Source organism: Eubalaena glacialis, chromosome 19 (assembly GCF_028564815.1).
Source record: "Eubalaena glacialis isolate mEubGla1 chromosome 19, mEubGla1.1.hap2.+ XY, whole genome shotgun sequence".
Classification (NCBI taxonomy): Eukaryota; Metazoa; Chordata; class Mammalia; order Artiodactyla; family Balaenidae; genus Eubalaena; species Eubalaena glacialis.
The window spans coordinates 1998063-2024998 of record NC_083734.1 but is presented as its reverse complement, the minus strand read 5'-3'; the positions used below and the strand labels follow the sequence as shown (position 1 = coordinate 2024998).

At 62.4% G+C, this 26936-nt stretch overlaps 1 protein-coding gene across 3 annotated transcripts in view; it reads left to right on the top strand.

The window, feature by feature from the left end:
* TOM1L2 (target of myb1 like 2 membrane trafficking protein) overlaps nucleotides 1–26414 on the top strand; it is an 82769-nt gene extending 56355 nt beyond the window's left edge. The window contains exons 5-16 of one of the 3 annotated variants that reach the window (XM_061176164.1): nucleotides 370–504; nucleotides 1688–1822; nucleotides 3469–3585; nucleotides 8224–8357; nucleotides 10292–10340; nucleotides 10641–10764; nucleotides 12121–12238; nucleotides 13645–13720; nucleotides 15748–15813; nucleotides 20357–20416; nucleotides 22047–22083; nucleotides 22744–26414. In XM_061176164.1, the coding sequence (XP_061032147.1) occupies nucleotides 370–504; nucleotides 1688–1822; nucleotides 3469–3585; nucleotides 8224–8357; nucleotides 10292–10340; nucleotides 10641–10764; nucleotides 12121–12238; nucleotides 13645–13720; nucleotides 15748–15813; nucleotides 20357–20416; nucleotides 22047–22083; nucleotides 22744–22892 (1200 nt within the window). In that variant the 3' untranslated portion in view covers nucleotides 22893–26414. The remainder of the gene's footprint in view (nucleotides 1–369; nucleotides 505–1687; nucleotides 1823–3468; nucleotides 3586–8223; nucleotides 8358–10291; nucleotides 10341–10640; nucleotides 10765–12120; nucleotides 12239–13644; nucleotides 13721–15747; nucleotides 15814–20356; nucleotides 20417–22046; nucleotides 22084–22743) is intronic. The other 2 variants (XM_061176162.1, XM_061176163.1) reach the window with 2 other exon arrangements.
* Nucleotides 26415–26936: the final 522 nt, after the last annotated feature.

Here is a 26936-nt window from a genome sequence, read left to right as displayed (position 1 = left end):
GCTCCTGCCCTGGCCGCAGTCACCTCGCCCGTCAGATGGGCAGCCGGGCAGTGTGGACCCCGGCTCCCTGACCTACTAGGGTCAGCCTGGACTTTCATGCGCAGAGCGTGGAGGCCACGCCGCTGTCCCCGCGCGTCCTGCGGGCGCGGCCTCTCCAGCCGCACGTTGCCGGGCACATCTCCTGGGCTGAGCCCCATGCTTCGGTGCGGTTGCTCCGTCTCCGCCCTAGGATGTGCCCCACGCTGGGCTGAGTTCTGTGCTTTGCTTTCATTCGTGCTCAGCCTGGTGGCGCTGGCAGGAAGGAGCAGCGTGGCTGGGCCGCAGCCCTGAGCGCCCCGGCACCCCTAACAGGCCCCCTCCTCCCTCCAGGCGTGGGCCGACGCCTTCCGGAGCAGCCCTGACCTCACGGGCGTCGTGCACGCGTACGAGGAGCTGAAGAGGAAGGGCATGGAGTTCCCCATGGCCGACCTGGACGCGCTGTCCCCGATACACACACCCCAGCGGGTGAGCCTCGGCGGCCGACGCGTCCCCAAGGGCCTGTTGCAGAGACAGCCTCTGAATTATTCAGCTTGTCATCAGCCTCCTTAGGGCTCCAGGGCGTTTCTTGTTGATAACGAGCGGGTGCGGGAGAGAGACAGCTGGTGGCTGGTGGCTCAGGGACCCCCCCCCCCAGTTTTCACCCCGACTGTGGGAGAAGGTGACAAAGGAGCAGTGCGGACACTGTCATGGAGATGGCCGCTAGGGTGGAGCCGTCCTGGGAAGGTCCCGGCACCTGCTCTCCCGAGCCCAGGCGTCTGGTGTGGGGACTGCATCTCCCCAGGGCGGCCGGAGCAGCCCCACCTCCACATCGGCAACGCCGAGGGGCTGGCGGGGTCCCTGCTCCTGGGTTTTTCAACTGGACAAGTCAAATGGATCTAAAATTTACTTTGGGCTGTGAGTGGTCACCCTTGACTCCCGCCAGCCTTGGGATGCAAAGCCCCGGGAGGGCCCGCTGAGGGCGCTCCCACATGCTGGCAGCTTCAGGAGGGAAGGTGCCCAGGCAACGCCGTCCTTCCTCTTCGGAGGCAGCCAGGCCCTCTCCTGCCCCGGGAGAGCCGGAGGCGCAGGATCTGGGAGAGGCGCCCACCCCAGCTCCCTCTGCCACGGCCCCGTTTGTCCATCTCTGAGGGGCAGTGCCGTGCAGGCCTCCCGCCTGGGCACAGCTCACGTTCAAGGGGCCACGAGGGGCCCAGAGGGAAGCACGAGGACTTGGGCTTTCCTAGCGTTTCTCTCACGTGATCCCTCCCAGCCACTTGCTGCACTTCGTTCAGTAAACAAGCCTGTTTGATTCTCCGAATCGTGACGCAGAGCAGCGTGCTGGTTCCTGTAGTTACGAAGAACGTTCAGTAAATTGCATCGTTACTCTTTATGTTAGTCCACTTGTAAAGGCCAAAACGTAACCTTCTGGTGCCAAACAGGGGTTCCTGATTAGAAAACTTACTAGCAGGCCCTCCCCTCTGATCCCGAGGTGGTCCTGACGGTGGGAGGGTGGCCAGAGCCCTCACAGGCTGCGCTGGGGGCTGCCTCTCTGGCCCGCCTCGGTGTCTGTGAGGTTCGTGGAGGGAGGAGAGGTGGGGGGGGCGGGGGCAGTGCCAGGCCACTGCCCAGGCGGCCCAGGTGGACAGAAGGCTTTGTCGTTGCCGTGCAGAGCGTCCCGGAGGTGGACCCAGCCACCGCCATGCCCAGGTCCCAGTCGCAGCCAAGGACGAGCAGCGGTTCCTCCTCGGCGCCGCAGGCCCCGGCTCTGAGCGCTGCGGGCCCCATCACGGCCAATTCAGAGCAGGTACGTGCACGCTTTGGGGCCACAGGCACGCCGGCCACTGCCCTCGGTCTCCCAGGAGACAGAGGAGGCCTCCCCAGACGGGCCCTGTGCAGGGTGTCGGCGACACGGGTGCAAGTGCCCGGCCCTCCTGAGGGCGCGCTGTCGAGGGCGGTGGTCACTCGGTGGGAGGTGGGGGGCTCGGGGCACAGCAGGTGGGCGGTTTAGAGGACAGGGCGGGGCGGGGGCGGGGCTGGCGAGAATCACAGCGGGAGGTGAGGCCAAAAGCCCAGGACCAGAGCGAGCGGAGTTGTGAAGGGCCTCGGGTGTCCCTCAGAGAGGTTTAGACTTATCCTGCGAGAAGGCAGCCTGGGCCAGGGCGGAGCCTGCAGGAAGGACCAAGTCCTGCTGCGTCCCGAGCAACGCCCAGTCTCCCCGAGTTATTTCCTGGGGAGCTAATGCTGCCTCAATGCCAACCTGGATTCTTTTGGAGGAGTCTGGAGATGAGTCTTTAGACGAATCTATAGAATTTCCATTAGTTAAAAAGTGAGGATTGGTCAGACTTGAAAGAAAATCTATCCACTGTTTCTGTTTTTTAAATTGTCATTTATTATTTGTGACAGTGTCATTATTATGGAACCTCATTTAAACAGAGGGCTCAAGCAATTGTGTCCGGTTAGCGGAGTGTGTGCACGTTTCCGCTCTGTGGGCCCCGAGGAGGGGGCGGCCAGGCAGGTGGTGGGCTGGGATCGGACAGGCCTGGGCTCAGCCCGCTCCTCCCGGTGAGGCTTCAGCCGGGTCGCTTAACCTCGGTCTCCTGTCAGTAGACCGGGCGGCGGTCCTTCTCTCCTGCCCACCGGGCGTCATGGGCCGGCTGGGCAGCGGCATGAAGGCCCCTGGGACCCCCGGAGTGGGGAGGAGGTGGAGGCCGCAGCTGAAACTAGCTCTGCCCCTCCTGGGACCCCGCCACAGCTGGCACCAGGCCTCCCAGGCGGCCCTGGGAAGAGGCAAGGCGGACGCATTTGCAGTTGGACGGCCACCGAGACCCTCCCCTTATTGGCCGTCTGCGCCGGGGGAGCTCGGGAGCGGTCAGAAGGAGGGTCTGGGATGGGCGAGGGGACACAGGCAGGACGAGAGGGGGCTGAATGCGGTGAAGAGGGACAGCAGACCCGACTGGGCAGTGCGGGGTGTGCCCCTGGATGGCCACGGCTGGCCTGTGAGGTCACCTTTGCACAGGTGAGGACACAGGCTCAGAGAGCTGTCCCTGCTGCGGGAGAGGCAGCCCGGGTCCTGGCTCTGGGGAGCTCTGTGGGGCTGGCAGTTGGGACAGGCACCCCTGGATGGGGAGTGGGTGGGGAAGGCACGACTCAGGGGCCGCTGTGCTTGGAGCCTCGATTCCGGGCCAGAGCCTGCAACTGTGAGGTTCCTAGTCGAGGACCCCAGACCCCCGCAGGGACCTTGGGGGCCACGCTCTCCACCACGTGAAGGAGCAGAAACGGGGCCTGAGAGGCTCACTTCCCCGCGCTCCGACCCAGCACTGCCCCCGCATCCCGGGGCTCCCAGCTGCCAGCTGCTGGCGCCCCCCGTGCGCAGGCGCAGACAGAGCCGGGCCGCGTCCACCTGGTGCAGGCTCACTGACCCCGTCCCTGCGCCGCCCCCGGCCCCCACAGATCGCCAGGCTGCGGAGCGAACTGGACGTCGTTCGGGGGAACACAAAGGTCATGTCCGAGATGCTAACGGAGATGGTCCCCGGGCAGGAGGACTCGTCCGATCTGGAGCTGCTGCAGGTGAGGGCCTCCGGGCCAGGGACACACGGTGGGGGGGGCGGGATGGGGTTCGGGGCCCGTCCTCTAGAGGGACCGAGTCCGAGGAGGCCCGCGTCCAGCCCACGCGTCCCGGAGGCGGTCAGAGGCCAGTCCCAGGTGCTCTCTTCTTTATCCTCCTTAAAAAAGTTTTTTCCTCATTGTAAAATGCCAGTTGCAAAATACGTGCCCATCTAAAGAAAAAGGAAGTACAAAGAAGAAAATAGTTTTCTTTAACCCCAGCGTCCGCAGATAAGCACGGTCGGTGTTCTGATGTATTTTCTTTCAGACATTTTTTCCATGTTTATTTCAGATGGGGTTGAGATGATATCAGGTGTATGATTTTATGTGTCGCTTTGTTCACCCAACATGACATCACAAACATGCAGGGACCGCTAGCTGTTCCTGCTCGTGGGAGCCACTTCTGAGACTTCTGGGGTGAAGCTGAGGGTCCCCGGCCTGGGTGGTCCACGTCCTGGCCCCGGAGGCTCTGTGGCTCACTGGCCACCTGCAGGTCTGGGAGCCAGGCGGAAAGGGGTCCAGGAGCAGAGCTGGCCTGCAGGGTTCCTGCCCCAGGTCCGCCAAGCCCAGAGCTGGTGCCCAGCTCTCCTGACAACGTCTCAGAGACTCTGGCATCAGTGGGAAGTGGCGGCGGCCCCGCCCTCAGAAGCAGCACCTCCCGGAGGGTGGAGAGGACGCCGTGAAATGTGAGGGCCAGCGGGGAGCACCTCCCACGCCTGCCCCTCGGGGCGGCTGGTCTTGGTCCCCTGAGGGCCACACTGGCTGCTGTCCTCCAGGAGGGCATGCTTCCCAGGTGGCCTGGTCCCAAGCAGCTGCTTGCCGTGCCCCCTTCCGGCCCCTAAGGGGGTGAGGGTGTGGGTGGGGGAGACCTGCCCAGGATGTGGGCTGTGGTTCCCGCTCTGGAGGAGCTCACAGCCGGCAGCCTACCTACCTGGGCCCGGGCCCTCCGGCTGCTCTGGACGCCGAGCGACCAGTGCCCGCAGCAGCCCAGCTCCAGGCGCGCCATCAGTGCCGCGTCGGCCTCCATCCGCGGTCTGCGGGGTTCTTCCAGGCGTAACCCAAGGCGCAGGAATCTGAGATCAGTCCAGGAACAGTGCAGGAACTGAGGGGCCTCTTGAGGCAGCTTTGTGCTGTGTCAGCACCAGAATTCTTGCTGACAGGGGTTTGCAGTGGACAGAGCTGAGTTCCTGGTAGCAGGCGTAGCAGAACAAAGCCAGCCCTGCGGACAGCCAGGGCCAACCAGACAGCACACACGTCTGCATGTGTGTGTGTGTTCAAACAAGCCCATCAGCCAAGACAGACAGAACCTGATCTCCTGGCGTCAGCTCACAGTTTTCAAAAATAGGTTGCTTCCCGTGACGTTTCCCTTCCCTCTGTCTTGTTCCAACTCCAAGCCTACCGACCTCGCTGCTATCTTATACGTCAAACAGAGAGAATGGTTCTGGGTACCAGTGGGAGGCTGTCCTTTCGGCACGAGAGACTCGGGAGCCGTCAGCTCTGTGAGCAGACACGGCTGTCCTGGCCGCTGGCCTCGCTCCTCGAGCCAGCCGGGCAGGGTCTCCCAGGGGTCGGGGCTGCACGTGGGAAAGTGCCACGGTCTGCTTGGAAAGGGATGGGATCAGACTGTGCCCCGGGACCCCTCACTCGAGCTGGAGGGTGGCCAGAATGCTCAGGGCAGAAGCTACCCAGAGCTCAAAGTGGAAATAAATGCATTTGTCACCAGCCCAAGTGTTCACGCCCACAGAAGCTGCTGCGGATTTGAGTGTGAACTGCTGGGAGGAAATGGGAAGAGGGAAACGGGAGGTGTTGGCGAGGGCGCACCGCTGCGGCCGACCAGCATCCTGGCCGGCTGCGTCCGGATGGCTTCCTGTGCTTCGCACAGGACTTGCAGGTGTGGCCTCACCCGCGGCCCGGCCTGCAGAGTGGCAGGAAGCCGGGCAGGGTGGGCGAGGGGAGGCGGGGCCCCAGAGGGGGCACAGCAGCTTCCCTCTCTGGGCTGGGAGAGATCTGGGAGGCGGCTTGTCCAGCCCCACCCTGTGCTGATTCCCTACGCCGGCAGCATCCCTGGTGCCGCCTTGTTTCTGAACATCCTCAGCAACAGGCCGGGGAGGCACTTCCGCCTCCAAACACATGACCTGGATAGGCTTTGGGAAGCAGCACGACAGGGCAGGAAGAGCCGCGGCTTAGGGATCCCTGGCTTCACCTCTGGGCCTGGCCGCTGATGAGCCGGGTGACTCGGAGCCTGGAGTAATCTCTCCCCGTGGGACGGTTGGGAAGCGGCTGATGGAAGCCCGTCCACACCGTGCCTGCAGCCCCGGTCTGTTCCACCCGCTGGAGCAGACACAAGTTCCTCCCTCACGTAGCAGGTCCTTCCGTGCTTGCAGGCCGTCGGCCACCCTCCCTCGGGTGGCCCGGTGGTTCTGAGCAGGGGGCAGCGCTGGGGAACCTGCAGCCTCCGTCTCCCTCCCTCACGGGCTGTCCAGCCGCGTCTTCCCTGTCCTGAGGCTCTGCATCTCTGTCTGCTGGAGCTTATGCCCTTGGCTGCGCCTGGGAGTCCGGCCTTGGGAATCTTTAAAGATCCCGATGCCGGCGGCCGTGCCCCTGCTGCCCCCAGATCAGCCTCTCCAGCTCTGTCTGCAGTTAGTGATAATGCGTGATTAATCCAGTGACGCCCAGGATGGGCGTCCTTCACGGCCATCCCTCAGCTGACGAAGGAGGCCCATCCCACACTGTGTCTTCAAGTAGCAGATGGTTTAGCCCCTCTCGCTTCTTGCCTCTCATTTCAACAAAAACCAGGAGGGCCAGGACCATTTTCTATAGAGAAATCTAGTTTACTCTATGTGTTCAGCTTCATTATTTCCCCTTCTCTTCAACAAAGACTCTGTCTCCCTCCTGTCTCCTTTGCAGCTGTAGAAAGCAGATCTTCAGGGCCTTACTCCCTGCTCATTAGAACTTGGAGAGGGTTCAGAGGAGACCCAGAAAGATGATTAAAAGATTGTTTTGCAAGGTGGGGAGGAGAATGTCCCTTGAAGAAAAGATACAGGCATTGGGACGAATTAGACAGAAAAAGGACATTTTACAAAGTCTTCTGGTGGATGGAGGGCTTTTGCACCAAGAGCAGTGACCAGCCGCCCTCCCCTCTGTTGAGAACCAGACCCCAGAGGCCAGACTGAGACCGTCTGCGTTTAGGAAGTTCCTGTCCCAGCTGTTGCCAGGCGGGAAGGGCAAGCCGGGCAGCCTCTGGCTGTCCGTGGCTCAGGACCAGAAGAAGGTGCCTGTCCTGGTGGTTTGGAGGCAGGTAGGGTCTGCCTGCTGGTGACCGCGTGGAGGGCCCGCAGGCAGCCAGCGGGTGTCTGTGGTGGCACAGATCTTCATGCTCTGGTCCTCCTCTCCCGTGCAATCTCTTCTCGTTTCTTCCTGTTTAATTTTTTTAAGACAGTAACTTAAAAGGTTGAAGCAAGGAGAAGGTGAAACCTCCTCTCTGCAGAGACCCCTGGACACCCCTGATCCGGGCCATGTTTAGGCGAAGCTCCGTGGGGGGTCCCTGGGTGCCAACCCAGGCGTAGAACACACGAGGCCCTGCCAGCGGGTGGGGGATGTCCCGCCCTGCTCTGCCCCAGCTGAAGGCCACGGGAGCCAGACCCCAGTGCACGGCCTCGGGTCTCATCCCTCCTCCAGGCGAGGCCCCAGAAACCTCCTAGCGCTTCCCAAACGTTCCGCAAAGTGATGGAACGCCTCCTCCATGAGCGAAACTCTACAGAGACCCATCAGTGTCCGGACAGATGAGAGCAGAGCCACCCTGGCTGCCGTGGTGGTGCCCAGCGCCATCGGCAGGGCTTCACCTCTTCCCAGCACCCCCGTCCCACCCTGGGAGAGCCAAGCCCAGGGCGCCGGACCCCCAGACAGCTGATGGTCAGGGCTGCTTGCTGCTGCCTTGGCCGCCACACCCAGCAGGGGCTGGGCTCTGGGGGGAGACTGAATCCAGCCCCGGCCTCTCCCCGCGGGTGCTACTGGTGCTTCGGGCGTGTGTGCCGGGTGCTTGAGACGCTCCCTGCAGTCTGCTGAGGGGCTGGTTCTCCTCGGGCTGGCGGCGCCTCCGTGAAGCCTCCTCTGGGGGGGCTTCGCCGTCTGGGGTGGTTGGGAGCCAGTCTTCGCCTACTGGAGGTGAAGGGGAGCCCGGGGCGCTCTAGGCGGTCTGGGGCGGGGGTGCGGGCTCAGGGCGTGTTCATAGCGCACAGGGAGCCTTGGCGGGTGAGATGCATGATGATACACAGAGGATGGGGCATCCTGTCCCAAGTGATAGGGCGGCGTCTGGCACGGTCTGTTGAAGAGAACAAGCAACTGCAGAGAATCACGTTTTTAGATTTTCCAGACGGTTTGTGCAAACCCCGTACTCTGCACGCAGCAGAGTGTGCGCTCGGACGTTTGTCCATCAAGAGGCACCGCCTGGCGGGCGGGGCGGGGGTCCTCCTGGCCTCCCGCACACACCCGGCTTTGTGGACACGCCTGGGCCCGTGTGGCTTTACGAACTGGCACACGTCTTTGCAAAGCAAGTAGAGTGTGAACGAGGGGCACCCGCGGTAGCCAGACCTGTGTCCCCAGGAGCTGCACAGGACCTGCCGCGCCATGCAGCAGCGCGTCGTGGAGCTCATCTCCCGCGTGTGCAACGAGGAGGTCACCGAGGAGCTGCTGCACGTCAACGACGACCTCAACAACGTCTTCCTCCGATACGAGAGGTGGGAGCCAGCGGGGGGCGGGGGGCGGCGGGGGGGCGTGCAGAGTAGAGGCGGAAAATACTCCTCGGAGACGCCGACCTGTTCCCAGGACGGGGAAGTGCTTCTCGTTCTCCTGGGAGCCAGCAGCAGGAACGTGCCACAGAATCGGGCGGTGCCCTTCACGAGCCTCAGGCTGGCCCCTGTCACCCCAGCCCAGGAGGGAGGATGGGGCTCGGGGACCCTGCGCTCCTGCACCTGCTCCTTTGAAGAGCCTCTGAATCTGAAAAGGATTAAGGGGGAGAAATCTCTACCAGGGAAAAAAAGATTTCCTCTTTCCCATTTTTAAAAAAAGAGAGATTTTCCCTTCCTTTGCCAACGCCAGCGTGTGGGGAGCACGGAAGCAGGCAGGTGTGAGTGCTGGGAGAGACACGCATTTCCGTTTTTCCAAATCATTTTCGGGTTCGAGGTAACAAACGTGCATATTCTTTTGCCTTCCCAGAGCCGTCCCTCAGGGAGAAAGGTGTGTGATCCAGGCAGTGTTCAGCAGGCAGGCAGGTGGCGAGCGGGTTCCCATCCATGGCTCTCACGGGGCTGCCCCAGAAAGCGCCTTGGCCTGGCCAGCCTCCTGCTCCTAAGGATGAGGCCTGGGCCCCCGGGCTGCTGACTCGTGGTCTGATGACCTGGCATCACGTAGGGTCTGGGTGACAGATGCTTGCATCTGGGCCTTAGAGGGTGATTTTGCTGTGGTTGCCACAGCTCTGGGCTGTGTCTCAGCTTCGACCATGGCAGCAGCGGTGGGTGGCCCTGTGTCCACCCGACAGATGACGAGCCCTCCACAGGAAGCATGTGGGGCTGTCTGGGGCCCCCTGTGCCATGGGAGCACAGGAACAGAGCCGGGGGCCTCAACTCCCAGCGCCAGAGCCCCGGGTTCCTGCCCTGCGGTGCCAGGGTCTCCACTGTAAACAGGCTGAACTTTTCACCTGTTAAACCCATCTCAGCCCTTTCTGGCACAGGGTGACAGCAATTCAGAGGCAAAGCCCGGGGCCGGCAGCCCTGAGGTGCCCTTCCAGCCAGAGAGCCTTTGATAAGACTGATGGTCAGCAAGGGCGTGGGAAGGTGCTCCCGCATGAGAACCTCAGGTGGGTTAATATTGCTGTCCTTGTCGACCACTGAGGATAAACTGCATCCCACGGGTGGCCTGACCAGGTTGTCCCCCTGGGGATCCCTGCTCACCAGGCGCTGACCCCAGCACATGGGGAGACCGACGTGGAGCAGGGAATCTCAGCAAGTCTCCAGCTGGAGAAGGTCTCTTGGCGGCCTCTTAGCCTGTGGCGTCTGGGGCTGCCATGCTGGTCCCCACCTGATAGAGAATGACCTGGGTGCTGGAGAGGAGAGCCTGTCCTCGGCCAGGCTGTGGCCAGCGGGCGGGGGCCCTAGCTGACCGACCCTCCCGCAGCTGCTGGGGCCTGTGCCTGCCCTCCTCCTCCACGTGCCCGGCCTTGGGCCCCACCCCTTCCCCTAGCAAGTTAGTCCTTCGGCTCGTCACTCCGCCACAGAGCTGCCCAACAGGGAGGGGCTGCTGTTCTCCTCTGGATCTGAGGCACCCCCAGGGAAGGTGGCTGACCCAGCCTCCCCTGCAGGGCCCAGAGGAGCCCTGGGGGTGCTTACGATGGCCTCCTGCATGTGCCAGCCCGCACCTGCAGTGCCCTTGGGGAGGCTGGGAGGCTGATCCCCACTCGGGGGAGCCCCATGCAGCAGCAGGAAGGGCGAAGTTGTGTGTTGGGGGTTGTCCACTCCCCGGCCCCCCAAATGGGCCGGTGGTTCTCCTTCCCCAGAGCCTGGGTCTCTGCTGGCCTCCCGGCCCGCGGGCCCCGGGAGCTTCCCAGGCCAGTGAGCTTCGCGATGCAGTGTCCCGGGCGCTCCCTCTCCTTACTCCACTTTCCTTTCCCCGTTAGGTTCGAACGATACAGGTCAGGCCGATCCGTTCAAAATGCCAGTAATGGAGTGAGTATTCCTTCAGAATTCTCGCCTGTCTGGAGGCCGGGAAACCTGGGGTCTCCTGGGGTTAAAATATTCGGGCGATGGGAGAGCAAGCTCTGGTGGGTGGGCTCTGAGGAGGTGCCGGCAGGCACATCCCTGGCGGGAGGGTGCAAAGAAGCCCCCAGGACCTCGCTGTCCCTTAGATGGGGGAGGGGCAGGGGGGTAACTCACAACAGCCCACCCGGGACCCTGGGTGGTGCCTGCCAGCTATCGCCTCGGGGCCCAGCACGCGGGCCGGGGCTCAGCCCACCTCCTGCCCAGCAGGTGCTGAGCGAAGTGACAGAGGACAACCTCATCGACCTGGGCCCGGGGTCTCCAGCCGTGGTGAGCCCGACTGTGGGGGCCACGGTGCCCCCGTCTTCCCTCTCCTCCCAGCTCGCGGGCTTGGGTGAGTGTCCCGGACCTGCCCCCCCGCCCCCACCCGCCGCCGGCCTTGTGGGGGACCTGTGGGACAACATGTGCCTGGGTCCTGCTGTGCCACTTCAGCTCAAGGCTTGTTCCCTAAACTTAGAGTTTGGACCCGTGTTGGAAAGCAGGGGTGCGGGGTGGTCCAAGGGACTGGAAACTGTTGGCTTTTTGAAGAAAGGTGGCTGCTGTGTTGTATGTGGCACATTCTCTATGGCTGGAGTGATTTCCTTCTCAACATCAGCCAGGCCAAGGGCGGCAAATAGGTGTCAGCTCCTTGGGTGCTTGGCACGTGGGCCCAGGAAGGATGCTGAGGCCACGTCGGGGCTTGGAAGAGTCCGTGGCTGATCGGTGACTTCTGCCCTGGGCTTGCCAACAGGAAGGGGTTTGCTCTCCTTGAACTAATATCGGCGAGTGTGCGCCATCCTCTGAAACCTAAAAGAAAAGGTGCCATTTTTTCGCAGTTTGTTCAGTTTAATGTGTGTCCGGGACTCTGGATGCCCCACCCGGGCTGGATGAGCCCAGTCTGGGACAGAGGAAGTCACAGTATTACATAGTCAGTCAGCACGGCGCTCTCAAGATGCTGTCTTCCACCCTGCGCTTCTGTTTTCTTAATATTTATCTTTGTACCTTCATCTCATTTCAGTTGAATCAAGCTTTTACTTAGTGCCCTGGCAGTTGCTGTAATTCTGGCTTCTCGACATCTCATGTATCCGTAGCCACTGTTTCTCTTTCTCTGCCTTCAGTCCACCCAGCATGTGGCCACCAGGCTTAATACCTAAAATTCAGATTGGATTCTGCTGCCCCTGCTTTAAAAAGGTCTAGTGTTTCCCCATCGACTCCTTTGCCTGCGTGTGAGCCTCTTGAGCAGCCTCGTCTCTCCGCCAGCACCCTTCCCGCGTCACCCCCTCTGCCCGCCGCCCAGCCCCCCTCCCGCTCCTGTGGCAGTTTCCGGTCCCCCGCCCATGTCTCCACCTAATTCTGTGCTGCTGTCTGTCCCCCTACTCTGTGTACCCCCTTGAGGCCAGGAACCGCGCCAGAGTCACTGTGGTCCAGTCAGGGTCGAGCTCTGGCCGTGCGGGCGCCTACGAAATACTTGTCACATAAGTGACCTTGGCCTGTGGCCTCTGTGACCGGCTCCCAGGGGCGCCCTGGCGCGGGCAGGAGCCTGCACGGCCCGCCTGCTCGCCGCTCGCCCTCATTCGGGAGCGGCTTGGGGGGGTCGGGGGCTGTTCTCGCTCCCTTCTGCGCCCCCAGGACTTCAGCTCGCCAGGTGGCTTCTTCCCAAGGTCAGGCCCACATTTGTCGTCGCCCACCCCTCCTCTGTTCTGTTGCACAGACCTGGGCGCGGAGAGCGTCAGCGGCACCCTGAGCTCGCTCCAGCAGTGTCACCCCCGGGACGGCTTTGACATGTTCACCCAGACCAGAGGGAGCTCCTCGGCCGAGCAGCGCAAGACGTATGTGGGGACCCTCCCGGTGGCTCTCAGAGGACGCTGGGCGGGGCTGACCCCGGCCTGGGCCCACGGCCAACACAAAGGGGCCTTTTATTCACTGGGGCCAGGCCTTTCCACTCCGGTTGCCGGGACCTGGCGGTAGACACAGCTGTTGAGTGGAGGCCAGCACCCGGAGCCGGGCGGCCATGCGGGTTTCTCCCCTCAGTCAGACGCTGTGCTCCCCTGCTCTCCCTGCCCCCGTGCTACTGCTGCCTCAGAAACTTCGTCTGTAGGAGGAGCTGGGGGCACGGGGTGGGGCAGGCAGGCACCGAGTTGGTTCCTCGCCCCTGGGGTGCGAGCAGCGTCTTTCCTGACGGGCTCTGGCCAAGATGAGCCCTGTGGAATTAGGGTGGTTGATTCCAAAACACACAACCCCCTGCATCTCCCTGGAACCTGCTTTGAGCTTTCTGTTCAGCCTTTGACCACCTCCCCCAGGACCCAGCATCTTGACGCATCCAGCTCTTTGAGTCCCATACTCAGGACTCAGCAGGTTGACCAGAAGCCCAGGGCCCCAGGCACCTTTTAGCAGCAGCTGCTTTCAAAATGGATACAGCAAAAGAAGTCGGGGAGCAGAGGAAGACAACCCCGCAATGAGTGACAGACCCTCACCCCAGACCGGGAGACCACCTTCCTTGTCAGATGCCACTGAGGCTGCTGCTTTATTATTATTATTATATTTTTTTATTTTTTATTTTTTTTGGCTGCGTTGGTTGGGTCTTCGTTGCTGTGCACGGGCTTTCTCTAGTTGCGGCAAGCGGGGGCTACCCTTCGTTGCGGCACATGGGCTTCTCGTTGCGGTGTTTCTCTTGCTGCGGAGCACGGGCTCTAGGGCGCACAGGCTTCAGTAGTTGCAGCATGCAGGCTCAGTAGCTGTGGCGCGCAGGCTCTAGAGTGCAGGCTCAGTAGTTGTGGCGCACGGGCTTAGTTGCTCCGTGGCACGTGGGATCTTCCCGGACCAGGACTCGAACCTGTGTTCCCTGCATTGGCAGGCGGATTCTTAACCACTGTGCCACCAGGGAAGCCAAGGCCGCTGCTTTTAAAATGAGAATTATGACCCCTTTGCCTCTATCTAGCCTCTCCCTCCAAGCAGTTCCGGGCCCTCTGACACCCTGTCCTTGAGCTTTACAAATGCCTCCTAGTGTTACTTAACAGAGGGAAATGGAGGTGGTACAGAGTCCCAGACCCCAGAGGGAGTGAGTGGCTGGGCTATGCTTGAACACAGGCCTCCTGGCTTCAGCTGCGGCCAGACCACGGCCTAAATGCCAAGGCCTCTGAGTACTCGTGAGGAAGGTGCCGAAGGTGGAGGGTGATTGCAGGTCACCACCTGTCCGTCCCCCGTGACCACTCTGCTTGTGCTACTTCGTCCCCAGGGCCACCTACGAGGACCCCCAGGCTGTCGGAGTACTTGCTTCTGCGATAGACGGTCGGAAACAGAGCACCGAAGTGGTAGGTCTCTCGCCCTGTTTTTCTGCCTGGAGGGAAAGCGGGGCGGTCTGGTGAAGCCAGCTGGAGAGTTAGGCAGAGCTGGCGGTGCGGAGTGCAGACTGGGGTGAGCCATGTCAGCTCCTGAGTGCCCCCCACCCATGGGGACGCCCATGTCAGGACACCCAGGAGGAGACAGGCCCAGAGAGGCAGAGATGTGGGGAGGGCACCCCGCGAGCGGCCTGGGGTGGGGCTGCACCCCGGGGAGGTCTGATGGGGAGCCCCTGCTCTCCCCCGTGGTGGCTCTGAGCTCTCAGGGCGCAGGGCTCCTGTGGCCAGAGAGGGTCTCTCCTTAAAGGTTGCAGTGCCCTGGGGTGGGCGGTGCTCTGACAGAAGGGAAACGGTGGCCTGGGCCTGTCCCTGCAGGCCTGCTGTCAGAAGGTGGCTGGTGGTCGGGGCTGGTTTGGGGAGGGGGCTGGAGGGGGAGGAGCAGCGCTGAGGGCAGAGGTGCTTTGAGGTGGAGGAGGGGCTTCTGTGATTTCTGGGAGATCGCAGGTCCCCGAAGGAAAAGGTTTGTGCCTTCATGCTTCTCGTGAGGAGGTTCCCTTCTCGCCTAACTGAGAAATGTGTGTGGCCGCGAGTGAATGAATGTATGCGGGGGGGGGGGGTTTAGGGGGACAGTAGCCCCAGAACAGCCGCCCCCCGGCCCGCCCCATCCCGGGCTACAAAGGGGCAGAACTCATCTGTCCACTGGAGGGGAGCCTGGCTTCCCAAACACCAGCCCTTGGCCTCCCGCAGCCCCTGTCCAAGTGGCCCGGGCAGGCGGCAGTGCTGAGGCCTGGTGTCCCCGGGAAAGCTCGTCCCCTGGTCCCCATGTCCCTTCCGGCTCAGCCAGCTTGGTGAGGGCCGTGCGTCCCTCTGCACCGGCCACCAGGGGGCGCAGAAGAGCCACCCAGGCTGCGGCTCTCAGTGCCCCGCCCCCCACAGAACCCCTGAGGCTGGGCTGTGCGGTGGCCCAGTGGTCGTGTTGCTGAGGACGGCCCCCCGCCCCAACTCAGGGCACCAGGGAGCCAGTAAGGCCGGCCCCTCCTCCTGGCCCAGCTGGCCAGGCCGGCCTGGTCAGCTTTCCACTCTGCCTCCAGGGCCCGCCCGGCCCAGGCCAGGAGCTGCCTCTGCCAGTGCCCAGGGTCCAAGCACAGGAATGCAGCCAGCTCCCTGCCCTTCACCCGGGGTGCCTGGCCTGCCTCCTGTTTTCAACATTTCCGCCTGCAGCAGGCAGGCTGCTCCTCGTGTGCCCTGCTTGATGGGGTGTTGCAGGGAGCAGGGTTCGTGTGGGCTGTGTGTGTGTGCGTGTGTGTGTGCCTGTCTGTGTGCCTGTCTGTGGGTGTGTCTTTGTATCTGTGTGCACACACACTTATATGCATCTTCAGGCCTGTACTTCGGGTTACGTTGTTCCATATCCTAAACAATGCTGCCCTGGAAATGAAAACTGGGCCAAGGGAGAAATTAAGAACACAACAAAGGGGAAAAAACTGTGTAGCTACACCTTCACGGTACAACCAAATCAGTAGTTCTAACTTTAAATACTTTTATCATTTAGAAAAGGCAATATCCCCAAATTCATCATTCACATTAAGAGTTTGGAAAAAGAACGCACAGGTAACTGAGGAGGAAAAAGATAATAAGTAAGAAGAAAGTAGAGATGATTGTGCAAAAGCTGGTTCTGTGAAGCCGCCCCTCGGTGACCCTGAGAGCCCAGGCAGAGGGCAGCCCCAGCCGGCCTTCTGCGGCCCCAGGAGGTTTCCCGGGGGCGCGGGAACAGGGGTTCAAGTGTGTGTTACCCTCTTGGGGTCCCTGTTACTAAACGCCTCTTCTTTTATCCAGGAGGTAAGGGCATGTTTGGGGGGTGGGCCGCTGGGTCCCAGCTCCTCAGGTGACGGGGGACCAGCTCTGACAGTGGCTTTTCTGTTTCCACGACATGTGCTATTGCCTTCTTTACCACGGGTCTTGCTGTGACTTTCCTTTCTGGGACTTTTCTGTCCTCGGCCCAGAAGAGAGGTAAAGGTGGGGACTCTTACCTGGAGCCCATAGACAGCTGGCTCATAGCCCAAGGAATGGTGAGAGGTCACCAGCCGCGCTGAGCCCCTTGTCCCCCCACCACAACCACCCCCAGCGCTTCCCTCTGTCTTCTCGCGGGTGCCCAGTCTTCCCCTCCTGTCTGTCTCCTTAAGCCGCAGACTTCCAGCCCCAGAAACGCCATCTCTGGTTTTCTGTGGCGGTCCGGGCGTTTGCAGGAGTGAGGGGAGGGCCCTTTCCCTCCTTCTACCGTTTCTGGAGCTCTGGGCAGTATTCACTTTTCCAGGATGGGCACAAGTTACTGTGGCCTCTGCTTGGGAGGGGATGTTTCTAAGAGGACAGGCTCAAAGCATCTGACTGCGCAGAGAACTCCGCCCAGCCTGTGAATGTGGCAGTCTAGGCCGATGGGGTTTCGTCCTGTAATTGTTTGTGCCCACTGTGTCCCCCGGGAGGATCTGAGACCTCCTAAAGAAACACACAAACGCTATTGGAACGGAATAAGAAGATGCTGGGTATCATACACGCAGTCAGCCTCAGGAAGTAGGGCGTCCATGGCTCCAAGACCTGGGAGGATCCCTCCTGCCTCGTGATCAGGTGGCCCCAAGTCTGTGCACAGAGAGGTCACTTGCTGCAGGCTGCCTGCGGTGCAGGGACGATTTCACCTCCGAGACCAGAGTCTGTGCGTGGTGGACCTGAGCGGGAGACCTAGACACACCAAGAGGAAGCCTAACTGACCCCTTGGGGCCGGGCCAGCCTGGGGCCAGGGGAGGGCTCTTCAGGCTGGGCCAGCATGCCCGAGCCTGCGGGCAGCACAGGGTCACCTGCCTAAGCAAGTGTGACCAGCTCTCGAGGACACGGGTCAAAGGGCCGTCAGAGCCGGGCGTCAGGGTGTCTGCCTGCCCAGCACAGCCGAACTCGGGGGGCCGTCTGCCTCCACCTGCCGGCAGCCCATCCTGCTTGCTGCACCGGACCCCAAGGCCGTTCTTAGGGACATGGGCTAGTCCGGCCCCTTGTTTGCTTCTCTGGGGACAAGCAGGGGCTCTGGCCCACATGTGCGGGTGGCCTTAGAGCAGCAGTCCTGGAGACCACGTCCACTCCACTGTCCAAATTGGGAGGATCCAGCCGTGTGTCCTTGTGCCTATTAGTCCTGCAAAAAATGATACTGCCCACACAGCCGCCCCGCGTGTGGCTTGGCAGCCGGTGGTGGCACCCACGCCTGCCCGGCCCCACCTAGAGCTCCAGTCTCCGACTTCAGAAACAAGCCCGACTAACAGCTAACCCCGTGTCTCACCTGCCCGACTGCAGTGTTTTGTTTTCTTTTAAACAGCGTATATTAATTGCTTTGCCTCATTTCCCATAGCATAGAAACCCTGAGTCTTTCCAAACCTGCCAAGTACAAATTCTTTACTTGGAAACTTTTTGTACTATTGAGCGAGACCAAAGGGCCTGTAGACTGAGCCTCAGGTTGGGGAGGTGGCAGGAGAGCTGTCGGAGGGCAACAGCCCCTGGAAACATCGCACCCGAGCGCAGCACTTGGTCTGGCCGCGTTGGAAATGGTACAGGTTTCCTTGCGGGAAGGCGTGTCGGGCGTCCAGGTCCAGCACCAGGCCCGTTACCGTGGAGGAGAGCCCCAAGAACCTTCTCGAGCAGCCTGCCCGGGGACGGCGGTGCTCTTGCCTCTCCCGGCGGCGGTCAGAGGCCTGTCACCCATACGCAGGGTGCAGCCAGGCTAGGTGAACGAGTATCAGTCGCAGCAGGAACCCAAGGAGGTTAGTGAAAAGTCTGCCGCTGCCCAAGCCCAGGCTTGGGGCGGGGCCCCCTACGCAGACCTGGCGGCGCCCTTCCCCCTTTGAGCCGGTGACCCTCCCGCCCACACACAGGGCTGCCGGCCTGAGCCCAGGCTGGCCCACCCCTGCCACGTCCGCGGCTGCCCTCTGCATCCAGCACCTCAGCCAGCCAGCCCCGTCCAGCCGTCCTCGGAGCGAGGGAGTTTGGGGGGCCGGTCTGTATACAAGGGTGTACCCGCACGCGCTCCCTTTATTTTTTTTCTTGTTGCATCTGTTTCCCTTTCCGTCTCCTTCCTCCAACTCACACTCTGGCAGCCCCCTTGCCCGGGAGGTGCTCACCCCAGGGCGTGTCAGAGCCCAGGTCGCCCAGGGTGAGAGCGCTGAGGCCTCTCAGGCCTGGGGATGTGCCCGCAGCCGGAGCGGTGACAGAGCAGCTCCTGTTTGCAGGGCAGCGCGAGTGTCTAGTGTGTCTGAAGCACCCGGTTTGGGGGCAGCTTTGCCGTGCTCCTGGCGCCGTGCTCCCCCATCGATTCCCAGGCAGGCGGCTCGTGAGCCCAGGCTGCGTCCAGCCTGGCAGGGCGGCCCATCCCCCCGTCACGTGAGCTCTCCTGTCACCCACACCCGACTCCACGTGATGCACGCCCTCGGCCAGCGCCTCTCAGTCAGAGCTCAGGCCTGACGGCTCCGGCATCCCTGGGTTTCTGAATTAGAAACGGAAGCACCCAACTGGAACTGAAGGGCTCTGGGGTCGTGAGTGGCGGAAGCCGTTGCCCCGTTTCACAGACCAGGCTGAGGCCCCAAACCTGGGGCTTCTTGGGGCCCCGGAGGTGGGGAGCTCCTGGGAGGGAGCAAGTCCAGCCGAGGAGAGGGAAGAACTGTGCTCCCACCCCTGACTTGTGGGGGGGCGGGCTTGTTTTGAGGGGGGCGGAGCTTCTCACATGTCAGTGTTTATTTTCTGAGCGTGCTGGCTCTCAAGATCGGTCCAGAGGAGAAAACTGAGGCGCAATCCCCGGCCCCAAGGGACCAATTCTGAACAGTAGCAAAAAAGTTATGAGCAAAACCTGAAGGCCTAAGGCCCATGACACCTTAGTGTCTTTTTTCAAGCTTTGCGACCCGAGGAATCTCCGCTCCTCCTGGGCGGGCCGAGGCTGGTGGGTGTCAGGGGCCGCCCCCCTGCTCCCGCAGCTGGAGTTGGCGGGTTTCTCCCTGGAGACACACTGACTTCCCACGCTTGGTCCTGGGGATTTGGCGGTGTGGCACGAGTCCTCCCCGAGGCTGGGCGTTCTGGCTTAGAAGCATCATGATAACGAAAATTGGCATCTCCTGTCATGGGAACGTGTCGGGCAGAAGCCCCGTCAGCAGGCGTAAAACTGGCCGGTCGCACCCTGGATGCCGCTGGCCCCTGCTCTGTGGGGAGGGAAGTCGGCTTCAGGTGCTGCCAGCAGCCCCTTGGCGTCCTGCCCGGAGGGAGGACCACATGTTCCTTGTCACCATGAGTCATTTCAGGGTGGTTTGAACTCCTTGATATTTTTTCATTTCAACATTCTTAAGTCTCCAGTAGGTCAAAGAAATAAAATGGCAACATAGACAGAATCTCCCTAATCTGATCGAGGTTGGCCTGAGCCTCTCTGAAACACATGTGGAAGCCAGAGGAGGGTCTGCCAGCCCGGCTATGTGACATTGGGGTGAACCCAGCTACAGACACAGTGCAGGCAATTTTTCTAGAAATAGTGAGCTTGTGAGTGAGTCCCAGGAGGTACTTCCCAGACCCAGCCGAGGTGAGGATGCAGGTCACCTCGATCAAGGGCCATCCACTCGTTTCTCTAGTCTGGGAGCCAACATTTCATTAACGTGGCTTCGAAGGGGTTAAAGGTTACTTTTACTTCTTATCACATTATCATTTTATTATGTCTGACAGCAGCTTAACTGTTTCTAGCCAGATAGATTTTCAGGCCCTGGGCATGGGTGGCCCAGGCGTGGAGAGGGCCCAGGCACCAGAGGGGTGCCCTCCTTTGCTCAGGACCCTGGTCCCCCCCTCCCAACCGCTCCCCTGCTCCCCCCGCGCCACCCCCCCACCGACTCCCCTGCTTTCAGTTGCACTTCTTTTCTTTGATGCTGGAACCACAGACAGCCATTGAAAGCTGGGAGGAAAGGGTGGGATGAGAGGAGGCTGCTGCATTCAGGCTTCTTCCTGATTCTTCCACTAAAGAGACACAAAGACAACCAAAGCCCGAGCTCCCTTTTGTCATCAAAGCCCTTGCTTTGGCCTGTGTCTGCTGGTGGAGGAATGTGCCGGCCTGCTGTGGGCCAGGCCCCACCCAGGCCTGGGTGCCCTTCCCGCTCAGAAATGCCCCAGGACACCATCCTTTCAGTGAGTGAGCCTGGACCACCTTCCTCCTGCCCTGCCCTGGGCGGACGGCCACGCGGCTGCCCCGTAGTCTCGGGGCCGGGACTGTACCAGACGGAGGGGCTCCACGCTGGCCTGCAGGCCGGCGCCCCAGGGCTGAGAGGGGGACACACTAGTCAAAAAGTTATCCACTGAAGAACGCGTACTGCGCCTCCCTCCCCACTGCGTCCCGTCCTGTCCCGCCCCGCCCCCCGCTGGCCCCGCTTCCTAGAGCTGCTGCTTCCCTCACCTGCCATCTCACTCGCGGCTGCCTGCGTGCCCGCCTGCTATGCCAGCGTGTTCTGCTCTGTGTGCGTCTGGCTCCGTCGGGCTGCTTGGGTTGACGTGTCTGCTGTTCTGTCTCCCCTGCCTGGCCGCGGGCTGCCTGGCCGCTGCCTGCCGCTTCCATAGATCCCCGTGGTGCAGCCGTCTGTCATGGACGACATTGAGGTGTGGCTCAGGACCGACCTGGTGAGACTCGACTTTTCTATCTCGTGTGGGGAGTGGCGAGGCCGAGGCGCCTCTGAGGACAGGAGGCCTGGGGGCCGGCGCGGGGCCGTTCCCTGGGGAGGTGGAGGAGGGGAGGCCAGGCAGACGCCCCTGGGGTCCGCACCTGCTCGGGGGGGCCCGGCCACACCGCCCCCAGGACGCACACTGATTTTTCCCAGTTACTACGGTTTCAGGTGTGTGTGTGCTTGGGTTCTTTTGGTTTGGGGTTTTTGTGCGCTTTTTAATTTATATTTTTATTTTTATTTATTTATTTTTTGGTTTTCATTTTTTTCTTTTAATTGTGAAATATACCCAGAGACATTTTTTTCTTTTAATTGTGAAATTTACAACAGACATGAGTTGGTGTTTGTTTTTTAATTCACTCTCATCCCCCTTCCCCAGCATCTCCTGCTATCTTGGATTTAATGGTTCCAGGGACCATTGTCTTTATCCCCAGAGATGGGCAGGAAGGTTAGGACATAGTGCAGCTGCCAAGGGCAGCCGGTCTGAGAGGGGAGGGCTGTGCTGGCCGGTCCCCCGCTGCCCCCCGCCAAGCACTCTCACCACCGCCCCCAGCCCCCCACCCCGGGGCTGGTGAAGAAATGCACCCGGGGAGGGGAGGTGTTTGTGCATGGTCACGGCTGGTGGTACCCTCCCCGTGACCTGAGGACAACTCGTCTCTTGCTTCTCGCTGCCTCCCCTCAGGACACCCCCCCCCCCAACTAGGACGGCAGACCTCAGCCCCCAGGACTCGCCTCCTGCCGCTCCGGGCCAGCCCCCAACCCCCCCACCAAAGCCGGGCTTTCCAAAGACTCGGGTGCCGTGCCAGGGGAGGAGGGGCCCCCCCATTATGCCTTTCCCAGGGAATGCCCGGAAAGAAACAGCTCCCATCACAGAGCAGGCAGGCCAGGGCCCCCACCTCACGGGGGGCACCCGCGCTCGAGGGCCAGGGACCTCCCAGCCAGCCGCGCGGCAGGTCAGGGGCAGAGCCAGGAAGGAAGCCCGGGCCGTGTCCGCTTCCCCGTCACTATCTGTGCGGAGTTCCCAGTGGCCCCCACGTTCCCACACAGAATTGACGCCCCAGAGCCTCCCCAGCGACAGCATCGGGGCGCAGGAGGATGCTGGCGCCGCCCCCCGGAGGCTGCAGCCGAGCAGCCCCCCTGCCAGAGCGCCGCAGGGTCTGGCCCCATGCTTCCAGGCCTCACGCGGTTCCCCGCTGCTGGCGTGGCCATGACCTCCCAGCGCCCTGTGGCTGCCCACGAGGGGACGCCCAGTGGAGGAGCGCCCGGGGCCCTGGCTGCCTGAGGCACAGCCTCCTGGCCGCCCTGCAGGCCTGCCCCGCGGCTCAGCCGGAGAACGAGCCTGCACCTTTTAGAATTTTTGCTTTCTGACCCTTCTGGGGGATCAGAACCTAGAACCTACTCTTTTTGTTTTTACTTTTTAAAAACAAAGTTTCTGTGTCTCCGATAAGACGAGAGCAGTGCTTTGCTCTTACAGAACTCGGGGGGACGGGAAGTAGGAAGTTTTGCTCGGGTGCCGCCCTGGGGTGGCCGAGGGCGGGAGCGGCAGCAGGGCAGGCGGGTCCTAATGCCCTCTCTCTGCTCTCCCACAGAAGGGCGACGACCTGGAGGAGGGCGTCACGAGCGAAGGTAGGCCACCCCCCCAACCCGCTGCTGCTGTGCCCGCCCCAGGCTCTGGGAGCCCCCGCCCCCCGCCATGCCGCCTGGGCGGGCCTCCCCTGTGGGCTCCTGGGCTGTGTCCCACCCAGGCCTTGTGCTGATGAGGGAGGTGCCGCAGCTGGGGAACAGTAGGCACAGTTGGCAGCCCCGGGTCCACGTGACCCCAAACCTGCACTGCTGACCAGTTTGCCCCCGCCAGATGCTCAGTGCAGCTGAAGCGAGGCACATGCCATGCAGTCAGCAGGGCACACAGGGAGCCCCTGGGCCTGGCACCCTGTGGCCGCACAGCTGGGCCCCTCTGCAGGCACAGAGCCCTGTTTGGTGGGTGTGGGGGGGTTTCCCTGCCAAGTTCAGGGAGGAACTCACCCCTCCAGCTCCCCCTGCCCTGCCTCCTATGCTGATCTGGACGATGGAAAAGCTCCAAGTCAGTGGTGGGGCAGGAATCCTAACTGGCACCCCCCAGCCCCCCCACCCCACCCCGCCGGCTTGTGGCGGGCTTCCCGCTTGCCCTGGTGGTGGCGGAGGAGGAAAGGGGGCGGGTGCTCTTTGGGGAGCAGGTGGGCGTGGCTGTTGGAGCCTCAATGCAGCTGAGCCCTTACCAATCCCGGCCGGCCTTGTTTTGTGTTGCAGAGTTCGATAAATTCCTTGAAGAAAGGGCCAAAGCTGCCGAAATGGTTCCCAACCTCCCCTCTCCCCCAGCGGAGGCTCCGGCCCCGGCCTCAAATCCCTCCAGCCGGAAGAAGCCGGAGCAGTCAGAGGACGCTCTCTTTGCCCTGTGAGCTGTCCTGTGGTTGGGCCCCCCCCCATGGCAGGTCACCTCTAGCTCCCCCCCATCCACACCAGGCACTGGCCACTCTTCCCATTCCCAGCCCCCTCCTGGTCCTGCGCTGCTGTGTCTCCATGGAAACGCCACTGTGTTTGCTCCCAGGCCTCTGCTAGTCAGGACCAGCTCTAGCCACCCTCTCTGTGGGCGGCGGGACAGCATTGCTGTAGTCACAGCCCCTCAACTTCTGCTCTTCCTGCCCACCAGCTCCCTCTGCCTGTTTCTTCCCAGGAAGAGCCGCAGCTGGTCCAGCCCCAGGCAGGGCAGTCCCTTTGGGTCTGTTTCTGAGCAGTTCCTCTGGTCACCTGCGCACAGAGAAGGGGCTCAGGCCCCAGCCCCTTCCCCGGCGTGCCCCTGCCCAGCTCAGCGGGCCTCTCCTGCCCTCCCGTGCCCCCCTCTGTCCCAGAAAGGGCAGGTCTGCACCTGCGGGTTTGGTCGCCCTCCCCGGACTGCTGCTGCCTGCTGAGTGTCGGCACTTTAGAAGGCTCTGTGGGTGCCCACGGGTGGCGTCTCTCACCTGCCATCTGCTTGACCCTTTCTTCATACTCAGCTGCTAGCCCAGACCCACGTCCAAGCTGGCTCAGTAGCCGAGCCTGGGAGCAAGGGGTCCCCCGCGGGCCTGCATGCTCCTGGTGTGGGCAGAGCCATGGGCTGTCAGGAGGGCAGCTCGCAACCCTGGCCGGTCAGCTCTTGCAGAGATAACACTACTGTCGCCAAGCTGCCCTTGCGCACTGCAGGCCCTGTGGCCGCCCTACCTGTGGAGGGGCCTGCACAGTGAGGGCTGGCTCTGGCCAGCTTGGGAGAGCTTTGCACGTTGGTGAATGTGCTTCGGCCTGGTCTGGGGCAGCCTCCACGCCTCCGCCTCCAGGGCCCAGCAGCAGGCGGTGTTGCACCCCCAGGCGAGATCCCAGTGACCTAAGGCCCCTGCACTCTACTGGGGGAGGCCTCAGCCTCCCCTGCAGACTGTCCTGAAGCCTGACCTCCTCCCACCCCAGACCCCGCGCCCAGCCAACCTAGGAGGGGCTGGCGACACCCACTCCTGTCTTGGGTCCTCGCTGATTATCTCGGGCCACGGGCAGGGCACTAGCCGCTCGGCCCAAGTCCGGTCCAGCCTGGGCCGCCCTGTGCTGTGGCCCAGAAGAGCGAACACACTGCTGCCGCGGCTTCCGCCAGCCTGTGAGCCCCGGCCCAGGTCAGCGTTCCAGCACGCGCTGCCTGGGCGTCGGGGCAAGGCCTGGCCGGGCCACCTGGTGGGCCTGGCCCGCAGCGTGGTCAGCCCTTCCCACCTGGCAGCCCAAGCAGGGAGAAGAGGCTGGGCCTGACACAGGCCGGGATCAGTGCCGCCGTGGGCTCCAGGGGGAGTGTTTAGGACGGGGCTGGAGGGCTGTGCGGGGCACCGGCAGGAGCAGGTGTGGAGGAAAGCGGGGTGCTGCCCGCCTGGGACCCACACCCAGCCTGGCACCCTCACCCAGCCTGGCACCCTGCAGCTTCCTCTGGAGAGGAAGCCTGGGGTCCGGCTGGGGCTGTCACACTCCAGTTCCTCAGAGGGCGCTCAGGAAGTCCCCACCACGCAGCTGGGCCAGCCTGCCTGCACCCCGCCCGGCCCCGACCCTCAGCTGCACCCCTCTCCTCGGCGTTTCCAAGGGCGGGGCCCCGAGGCCGGCATGGATGCTGAGCGACTGAAGTTGGCTGACTTGAGCTGCAGAGAAGGTGGCTGGGTGGCCCAGTTGTCCCTGGCGACCCTGGCTGGTATCCCCAGGCCTTGGGCGCAGCCTGGGGAGCATCTCTCTCTGGGGGCGGGGGACAGTGGGCCTCGGGTGGTCAGTCCCACGGGAGCTGCAGCAGCCAGGCCCAGCGTCTGCCGAGGGAGGAGCCGGCCTCCCACCCGGCGAAGCAGGGAGCCCAGGGGTCTCCCGATGGAGGGTGAAGTGGAGACGTATCTGCCCAGGGAGGCCCCGCAAAGCCGCCCCCCAGCTCCAGCTACTCAGCCAGGCACAGCTGAGAGAGGTGGGGCCACCGGGGCGGCGGGTGGTGGCGGCCTCGCTGGCCGTCCCAGCTGGAGCTGCCCCTCTGCTCCCCCATCAGGTCACAGCAGCTTGCCCCACCCGTAGGCCAGCCTGGGAAGCAGGTGCCCGGGACGGTGCTGCTCCGCCCTTCCTGTCCTGAGCCGTAGGCACCCTGGGCCCCTCCCGCTGGCTCCCTTCCGCCTGGGGGGCACGGCGCTCGGGAAGGGAAGCTGGCCAGAGCCTTCCGCCCTGGGGAGTGGGACCCTCCGAGCCACCAGCCTCTCCACCAGTATTAGACATCACAGATACAGTATGTACTTAATTACACTACATTATTGCTGGGATTCCTTATAAGCACTAATTATACCTGATTATAGGTTAAAATATTTATTTTGTCAAGATATTTTCTTGGGGATGTGTTTAACCTTTTCTGTGTTGTGTGCTGAGATGTGAAAACTAACTCTCTCCTCCCGCCTTTCTGGCCGGTGTGCAGCAGCGCATGGCACTAAGTGCAGTGGGACCCGGGCACTGGCGGGCCTTTGGCCAGCCTGCCCCAGAGCGGCCCCTGCCCGGAACCCCCAGGTGACATGTGAGCGACTGGCTTATCAGCATGCGCGGGACAAGGCTGCAGAGCTGCAGCGGCTCGTCGCTGGCCGGGCCAAAGGGCAAGGTGGCCGTCAGCCGGCCGTCCTCCTGTCTCTCTTTTAGCCCCCTCAGCGTGAGCGACCGTGCTGTCTGCCCTGGGCCACGCTGCCTTGGCTCGCTGCCCTCGCCCGCCTCACCCAGGGTCCAGAGCAAGGGGCCTGGGGAGGCGTGAGGCCTGGGCCTTCACTCAAGGCCCCAGCGGGGAGAGGGGACCGGTGGCAGCAGGAGCCCAGACTCGGCTCTTCCCATCCCTTCCTGCTGCCACAGCCCCACTTGCCTCCGCACGCTTCTAACTCAGTCCAGCCCAGCCTTCCGGAGGGTCTGAGGGGGCTGTGGGCTGGCGAAGGGGAAGCACTGTGGAAGGCGGCAGTGCTCTGCACTGGCTGCCGCCAGGTCCGGGCCCCTCCCCCGTCCCCGACGTGGGCAGAGCCGGCTTCGCCCCCCGGGCTGAGTGTGTGCACCCAGAAGACGCCCGGTGGCCCCCACCTCTCCCAGTGCCCTGCTCCAGCCCATGCTGTCCCTGGGGCACCCTGGGAACAGCTGTCAACCCCAGAGTATCACTGCGTCTCTCCAGGCACTCCTGGAGGAAGGGGTGGATGGATATTTATTTCCTCGAGTTTGCACTTGATTTGTGAGGGTTCTCAGGTTTGTTGTCCGGCATCCCACAGCCTGGCGGCCCGTCGCTGTCTCTGCCGGCAGACCCCTGTCTTTAGAGGGGAGTCGGCAACATCAGAGCGTCTGTCCGCCCACTGGCTCTCCTTCCAGATACGTCTGTCTAGTTTGGGATCTTGCATGTAAAATACTTCACAATAAACAAACAAACAGACTGTTGCTGTGTGATCTCTGTCAAGTCGGAGGTGACTGTCCGGAGGGCCAGCCAGATCCGACCACCTGCTTTCTCTAAGCAGCGGCGGAGTGGGCCCTGCTGGAGGGAGCAGCCAGGGAAGCTCACCACCCCACCCGGCCCCGGCCATGCCCAGGCGGCCGAGCTGCCCCTACCCTGGAAGCCCCCACCTCCGCCCCGTGCCTGTCCCTGCTTGGCCATCCTGGGGCACCGCCTGCTTTGGGGGCGTCGGTTGGACAGGCTGTAAACCTGCCACAGCCTGCCTGACAGCTCAGACCAGGGGCCGTGAGCATCCAGGCCTGAGCCACCACCTCAGCACCCTCCGCTGGGCTCCCCGAGCTTGGCTGGCTGCTGGATTTGAGAGCCACTGCTCCCCTTTTCTGGAACAGCTTTACTGAGATGTAGTTCACGTAACATGAATTCACCCATTTAAAGTGTATGATTAGGGACTTCCCTGGTGGCACAATGATTTAGAATCCGCCTGCCAATGCAGGGGACACGGGTT